We start from the raw sequence: 8,160 nt of genomic DNA, 5'->3' as shown, positions 1-8,160 counted from the left end.
ATACATATGCCAGGCACGCCACAATAGAATGGTGTAGCTGAAAGGCGTAATCATACTCTTATGGAAATGGTTAAGAGTATGTTAAGTAATTCCTCGTTACCCATATCATTGTGGATGTATGCTCTTAGAACTGATATGTATATATTAAACAGGATTCCTAGTAAGGCAGTTTCAAAAACTCCATATGAACTGTGGACAGGAAGGAAACCTAGTTTAAGGCACCTGCATGTTTGGGGTTGCCCAGCGGAAGCTAGGATTTATAATCCACATGAAAAAAAATTAGATTTTAGAACAGTTAGTGGGTACTTTATTGGTTACCCAGAAAAATCCAAAGGGTATAGGTTTTACTGTCCTACACATAGTACAAGAATTGTTGAAACCGGTAATGCCAGATTCATTAAGGATGGTGAAATCAGTGGGAGTGATAGAAATGAGAATGTGATCATTCAAGAAGTTAGGGTACAAATCCCTTTACCCACAACTTCTAAATAAATAATTGTTTCTTCAGTTGTTGAACTGCATAACAACGAAGAACAATTAAATGATCAACAACTCCATAATGAAACTATCACCAATGAAGTTATAGAAGAACCACAAGGAATAACATTAAGACGGTCTCAAAGAGAAAAGAGACCTGCTATTTCGAATGATTATGTGGTATATCTACATGAATCTGATTTTGATATAGGGATATGTAAGGATCCGGTTATATATTCACAAGCCATTAATAGTAATAATTTTACTAATTGGATTAATGCCATGAATGAGGAGTTGACATCAATGGAATAAAATAAAGTTTAGGAACTCGTTGAATTGCCTGAAGGATTTAAACAAGTCAGGTGTAAATGGGTCTTTAAGACCAAACGCGACTCTAATGGCAATATTGAACGATATAAAGCCAGACTTGTAGCCAAGGGCTTCACTCAAATATGAGGCATTAATTATAAAGAAAATTTCTCTCATGTATCTAAGAAGGATTCTTTTAGAATTATCATGGCATTTATAGCTCATTATGATTTAGAGTTGTATCATAAAAAGTCATCCTACGTGAAAACAACTTTCCTAAATGGGAGTTTAGAAGAAGAAGTCTATATGGATCAACCTGAAGGCTTCAGATTAGAGTGTAAAGAATGCATGGTCTGTAAACATAAAAAGTCAATATATGGACTTAAACAAGCTTCCCGACAATGGTATATTAAGTTTAATGATACTATTACTTCTTTTGGTTTTAATGAAAATACCGTTGATTGGTGTATATACCAGAAGATTAGTGGGAGTAAGTTTATATTTTTGATTCTATATGTTGATGATATTTTGCTTGCTAGTAGTGATCTTGGTTTATTGCATGAAACTAAAAATTATCTCTCTAAGAATTTTGAGATGAAAGATATGGGTGAGGCATCCTACGTGATAGGAATAGAAATATTTAGTGACAGGTCACGTGGATTGTTAGGATTGCCTCAGAAAACATATATTAAGAGAATTCTAGAGAGATTTGGTATGGAACATTGTTCAGCTAGTATTGTTCCAATACAGAAAGGGGATAAATTTAGTTTAATGCAATGCCTAAATAATGAATTAGAACATAAAGAAATGCAAAATATTCCTTATGCATCTATAGTGGGAAGTTTGATATATGCACAGGTTTGCACTCGTTCAGATATTGGTTTTGCAGTTGGAATGCTAGGCAGATACCAAAGCAAATCAGGAATGCATCACTAGAAAGCTGCAAAGAAAGTCATGAGATACTTACAAGGAACAAAGAATTATATGCTCACATTTAGAACGACTGGTGATTTAGAGGTTATTGGTTACTCAGACTCAAATTTTGCTGGATGTGTAGATAGTAGAAGATCCACTTTTGGTTATTTGTTCCTTTTAGCTGGAGGGGCAATATCATGGAAAAGCGCAAAACAATCTATTATTGCTTCTTCTACTATGGAGGCTGAGTTTGTAGCATACTTTGAGGCTACAAATCTTGGTTTGTGGTTGCGGAACTTTATTTCGGGATTTGGTGTTATGGATTTAATTTCTAGACCGCTGAAAATTTATTGTGATAACACCGCAGCTGTCTTCTTTACTAAAAACGATAAGTATTCCAATGGCGTTAAGCATATGGAGTTGAAATATCTTACCGTTAAAGAAGAAGTTCAGAAACAACAAGTGTCTTTTGAAAAGATAAGCACACAACTTATGGTTGCAGATCCATTAACAAAAGGATTACCACCCAAGACATTCATAGGGCATGTTGAAAGAATGGGTCTTGAATGTAATCAAAGTTAATTATTATTTTGTTGTGGATTGCTTAACAATGCTTATATATATTTGACATTTTGAACTCATTAAAATGTGTTTATGATATTTCCTGTTAATTTATATGTGTACATGCATGTATTACTTTAAATGATGAAAACATGAATAGTCTTAGAATAGACATTATTGCTTGACCTATATTGATGCTTCTCACTTATAGACTATGGTAAATGGGTTACTAGTGTTGTAGTACATGGAAGGGACTGTGTCATTTAGGGACATACAACCGCCATGACTCACATTGTTAGTTTGTTTACCATAGTATTTATAATGACCATCTTAATACCTTAATTTGATTTATGGTACACGCTAATGACTATTTTACTAAACCACTACAGAAGTTATCATATGTGCCAAATGGGAGAATGTAAGATTGTTTATTTAATTGTGGCCCACATGATTTGGACATGTGACATATTACTTGGTGGCTAAGTAAATAGATATCAATTAATATTATTTATTCTTGGTCAACTTATAATTACCTTTTTTTTTTGGTAATTACTTATTGGAGAAGTGTTTTCCTTTCTTATTTCTTACTTTGATGGAAAGTATAATTATGTTACTAAAAGGAAAACTGGTCCTCTCTCTGTCTTTATAAAATTGCATATACTCCATGAATTATGTACGATTAAAGATACAACACGTAAAAGTTTTATGTGTGCAAAAGGCCAAGAGAGAGAAACCAGTTGCCGCCTTTGACTGTTGATCAGTGTTGCAAATTGGTTCATGGTTAAAGAATCTAGACGTTGGATTTAATTTCAACAAGGTTTGATATCATGAATCAAGGTATGTATATCTAACTATATTTATTTATGCGTTATAAGGATGTGAAATTAATTGAAGTTCTAAGTTTAGGAATTTATGATAATTTGTGATTAATGTTTAACACAAATTAATTAGAGTTTTACAGGCTCATGTATAGCACAGATTTGAAATTCACAAGATTTTCATTCAATTAAAAGAGAGTACTGAAGATTTTTTTTTTTTTTGTATACAGAAAATTTAGAAGATAAATTTTTTAATCAGTCTCTCATAAAATAGATGAAACAAAGCACAAGCAGACTGCTAACTTGGAGCTTAAAAAACTACATAATAAACCAACATGATGTGTTTGGTACACTATTTTTGATCATTTAGAAACTGCATTTCCCTCCTCTCACGTGGTGTTTTCCCTCTTCTCATAGTCCCAGCCAACGGTGGATTAATGATCTTCACCCATCAATGAGAATTATACACATCCTTGTTAATCAACTCTCCCAAGAATATTTACATTAAAAATTTTACACACGAGAATTTGTAAACATCCAAAAGCTTGCTAACTGTCATGCCCCAAGACTGGAGTCCGGATTGTGAACACAACACATGGATAACCAAGGTCTCAAAGACATAAAAATCCCTTTAAATCTGTCTCACACATACATATTCCCCTATCCATTCCCATCATAATACCCTATCTGAAACTAAACAAGTAACTCATAATACAAATTTAAAGTCTCAAAGTCTAATAACATTTATTACATAAGAGGGATGTAACTTAACCAACATTATACAACACTGTCTCACTAATATACATTGTCTTTTGAACAAAAGAGAATACTACAACCACTAGACCCAAATCTGTCTATAGCTGGGGAGGAACGTCCTCTGTGACTTCCTTTCCCTGACCTAAAAAAATGTGTATAAAATAGGGATGAGCACAACAACTCAGTAGGAGTTGCCTAAAGTACACTTCTTAATAGCTCCGTGAATCCAAACAAAGAACCGTAATGAGAATAGGGATTATAGTATACTGGAAAATAAACAACACATGGAATAATATGCAATGCCATGAAATAACCATCAAAACTATTTCCCATTCCCCAAAATCCTTATCATCCGTTACCCACTATCGAGTTAGTGTATCCCGGTCGAAGGCAAACCTCCTCGGCATTATGGAAGAGAATTGGTCATCGATCCTTGACACAAGGCTACCCCCTTGCCGTCATTTGGGACCTAGTGACACAGCCACACGTAGGACATTTAACTATGTCTCTTCTAGATTTCATTAACCAAACGGACACAAGGTTTCCTCTTTTTGTTTGGCTTCCTCAACCATTCTTTCCAAACCAATTTTATAATCCTCACAAAACCTTTCCATTCCAAACTCATCCCCAAAACCCTGTGAGATGAATGTACATTTATAATGATATAATGTGCGGCATTTCTATATCAATTATCAACTTAGTTTTCTATACAACACAGCATGCTCATTATCAAAATCAACTTAACATTTTTATATTAAGTTCTTGGTTACATTTCATTAAACTTGAACACATTGAGCATGCTTCCTTTTCTATAATTATAATTAACATATCAGCAATAACAGTACTCAAGAACAATTTCAGTATTCAAGTGTACACCTTATCACCTTAAACAAGCTCAATAGCAACAATAAACAAGTATACACCTTAATACTCAAGAAATCAAGAAATCACAACCTCAATTGACAAATTTTTAGTTTCAGCAGAAAAGGCTCGAGCCCTGAAAGTTGGGCTCGAGCTCTGAGCACAGAGGCCTGAGCCCCAGAAGTCTGGCTCGAGCTCTGGAAATGAAATTCTAGAATTCTGAAGAACAAGGCTCGAGCTCTGGGGTTTGGGCTCGAGCCCTTGAAACACAGACTCTTTTTTTAGCACTGTTTTATACACAAATTAATAGGAATTAACTCACTAAAGGCAAAGATTGTGAGATTTAAACAACGCAACCTCAAAGAAGCTTGAAAACCTTGCTACCAACAAATCAAAGCAACCCAAAGGATGGATTAAAGCAACCAAAAATAGAAGAAACGAAGAACACCTCCCTTTTTAAATACAACCATACCTTTTCTTTTAAAATCACTTTTGTAACTTTAGAAAATGAAAAGACCAACACAACCTTTTATACCAAAAGAAAGTTCATGATCTCTATATCACTTTTCATTCACAAGGCTACATCAAATTCCCAACACAAGGCCTTCAAAATAAAGTTCAAAAATAGTGACATTGGGATAGGAAACAAAAGTACAAAAATTGTTTCTGCAGAATTCTCTATGCTATTGCTTCAAGTTTGCTATTACAATATAACACACAAATGCATAAGGTGCAGCCAAGTATGCACCCATGTGTCAATCCCACAAGTGGTCAAAGTATGACCGCACAAAATGACCATAAAACCTTCCAAATATTTCCAACTATCAATTATGCCATTTGCATAATAAAAATCAATAACACCTCATGAAATCATCAAATGATATCCCATATAATTAATTAAAATAACACTAATCTTAAAAAAAAAATAAAAAAAAAAAAAAAAAAAAAAAAAAAAAGCGCACAAAATGTGAAGTCCGAAAAAATGAAAAAATGCAAATCGTCACAATCTCCCCAACATAAAAGGATTTCGTTCCCAAATCAAGTCATACCTAGGAAAGAAAACAAACTCAGATACGCATAACGAACATCCTGTTCTCCTTCCCATGTAGCCTCTTTGGCACCGTGGTGTTGCCACAAAACCTTCACGAGAGGCACCGTCTTACCCCTTAACACTTTGTCCCGAGTGTCAAGAATCTGAATGGGTCCCTCCTCATAAGAAATGTCCTCATCAATGTTAACATCAACCCAACTCGACATGTGAGACGGATCCAGTTCATATTTCCGTAACATCGAAACAGGAAACACATTATGGACTCTGTCCATCTGTGGCTGTACAGCCAACCTGTAAGCGACTTCGCCTACATGATCTAGAATCTCAAATAGTCCAATGAAATAAGGTGACAACTTGCCACTCCTTCCAAATCGTAATAATCTTTTTCGTGGAGAAACCCGAAGAAACACGTGGTCTCCCACCTCAAAGGACAATGGCTGTCTCCGTCTATCTGCATAACATTTCTATCGGCTTTAACCAGTAAGAAACCGTTGCCGAATCAAATTAATCTTTTCTGTAGTTTCAAAAATAATGTTGGGTCCTAAGGCGGCTATTTCACCCACTTCAATCCAATAAACTAGAGAACGACAAGGCTTACCATACAACGCCTCAAAAGAAGCCATCTTAATATTTGACTGATAGCTATTTTTGTAGACAAACTTAAGAGGTAAATGATCTTCGCAACTACCACCAAAATCAAGCACACAAGCCCGAAGCATATCTTCTAAGATCGGGATAGTACACTCTGACCGTCCGTCTGCAGATGAAATGCCATATTGAAATGCAACGGTGAACCAAACACTACGTGAAGTCCTTCCCAGAACTTCGATGTGAATTTGGCATCTCTATCCGAAACAATAGACACAGGAACCCCATGTAATCTCACTATCTCCTTGACATTTAATCTGCCAAGTGCCTCGGTAGTATCTGTCGCCTTAATAGGCAAAAAGTGAGCTGTCTTAGTTAATCTGTCAATAATAACCCACACAGAATCATTACCCCTCTGTAACGTCAAAAACCTTGTCACAAATGCCATTGTAATACACTCCTATTTCCACTGCGCTACAGGCAATGGCTACAATAGACCAGCAAATCTCTGATGCTCTGTTTTTACCTGCTGACAGGTAAGACATCTGGCAACAAACTGAGCCACATACTTATTCATCCCATTCCACTAATACTGGCATTTTAAATTGTAATACATATTGGTACCACCTGGAGAAACAGTAAAACGAGAAGTGTGAAATTACTGTAATACATCCTCCCGACAAACTGTAGGTACCACAATCAAACCTCTGAACCATAAACCACCATCTGTGTGTAAGGTCCAGTCCTTTACTGTGTCTCCACCTGAAATCAACTGATGAATGGCAGCTAAATTTGAATCTTGCCTTTGGGACTCAATCACCCGTGTAACAAGAGTAGGTTGAGCCACAAGACTAAACAAAAAAGCTGACTCACTGCCAACACTACTATCACAACACTGTAATCCCATCTCTGCCAGATTCTCCAACATCTTCCATTTCTAAATGGCTAACCCAGCTAAAACTCCACGAGACTTCCAACTTAAGACATCAACTACCATACTTGCCTTACCCGGATGATATTGTATATCAAAATCATAATCCTCCAAGTACTCAACTCATCGCCTCTATCTTTTATTTAAGTCCTTTTGAGAGAATAAGTACTTGAGACTTTTGTGATCCGAGAACACCTCGAATCTCTCACCATACAAGTAATGCCTCAAGCATTTCAAAGCAAAGACAGTTGCTGCCAACTCTAAATCATGACTGCGATAGTTAAGCTCGTGAATCTTTAACTGTCTAGATCCATAAGCTACTACCTTACCACCTTGCATCAACATACAACCCAAACCATCCTAAGAAGTATCACAAAAGATAACATAACCTAAGCCATGCTCAGGTATCACCAATACTGGAGCCGTAGTCAATCTCATTTTCAACTCCTGAAAAGATGACTCACAAGCTTCAGTCCAATCAAATCGGATTCCCTTTCGGGTTAACCGAGTCATAGGAGCGGCCAAGCGAGAAAAGTTCGTCACAAATCTATGATAATAAGTCGCTAAGCCAAGAAAACTCTGAATCTTAAACACATTCTTGGGACATTCCTAATCTAGAACCACTTCTACTTTCAAAGGATCAACTGATACACCATTACTCGAAACAACATGTCCTAAAAAATTTGATTCTTGTAGCCAAAATTCACACTTTGAATACTTGGCATACAAATGGTGCTCTCTCAACATCTGTAACACTATCCTCGAATGAATCTGTAACACTAGAATGTCATCCACAAACACCACTACAAACTGGTCTAGATATTTGTGGAAAATACGGTGCATCACATCCATAAATGCCGCTGGTGCATTAGTCAAACCAAAAGGCATCACAA

General features: G+C 36.0%; 1 protein-coding gene across 1 annotated transcript; it reads right to left on the bottom strand.

Annotated features, from left to right (window-relative positions):
- Positions 1 to 5,735: 5,735 nt before the first annotated feature.
- LOC132314023 (uncharacterized) lies at positions 5,736 to 6,467 on the bottom strand. The gene is made up of 2 exons (XM_059812948.1): positions 6,347 to 6,467; positions 5,736 to 6,199 (listed from the first exon to the last, which is right to left on the bottom strand). The coding sequence occupies exons 1-2, from the start codon at positions 6,465 to 6,467 to the stop codon at positions 5,736 to 5,738; spliced, it is 585 nt and encodes a 194-aa protein (XP_059668931.1).
- Positions 6,468 to 8,160: the final 1,693 nt, after the last annotated feature.

Source organism: Cornus florida, unplaced genomic scaffold, assembly GCF_030987335.1.
Source record: "Cornus florida cultivar Cherokee Brave unplaced genomic scaffold, ASM3098733v1 CherokeeBrave_3.0.0_Hap2_Chr06, whole genome shotgun sequence".
NCBI lineage: Eukaryota > Viridiplantae > Streptophyta > Magnoliopsida > Cornales > Cornaceae > Cornus > Cornus florida.
Note: the sequence above shows the minus strand (reverse complement) of the source record. Positions and strands in the feature narration are given on the sequence as shown.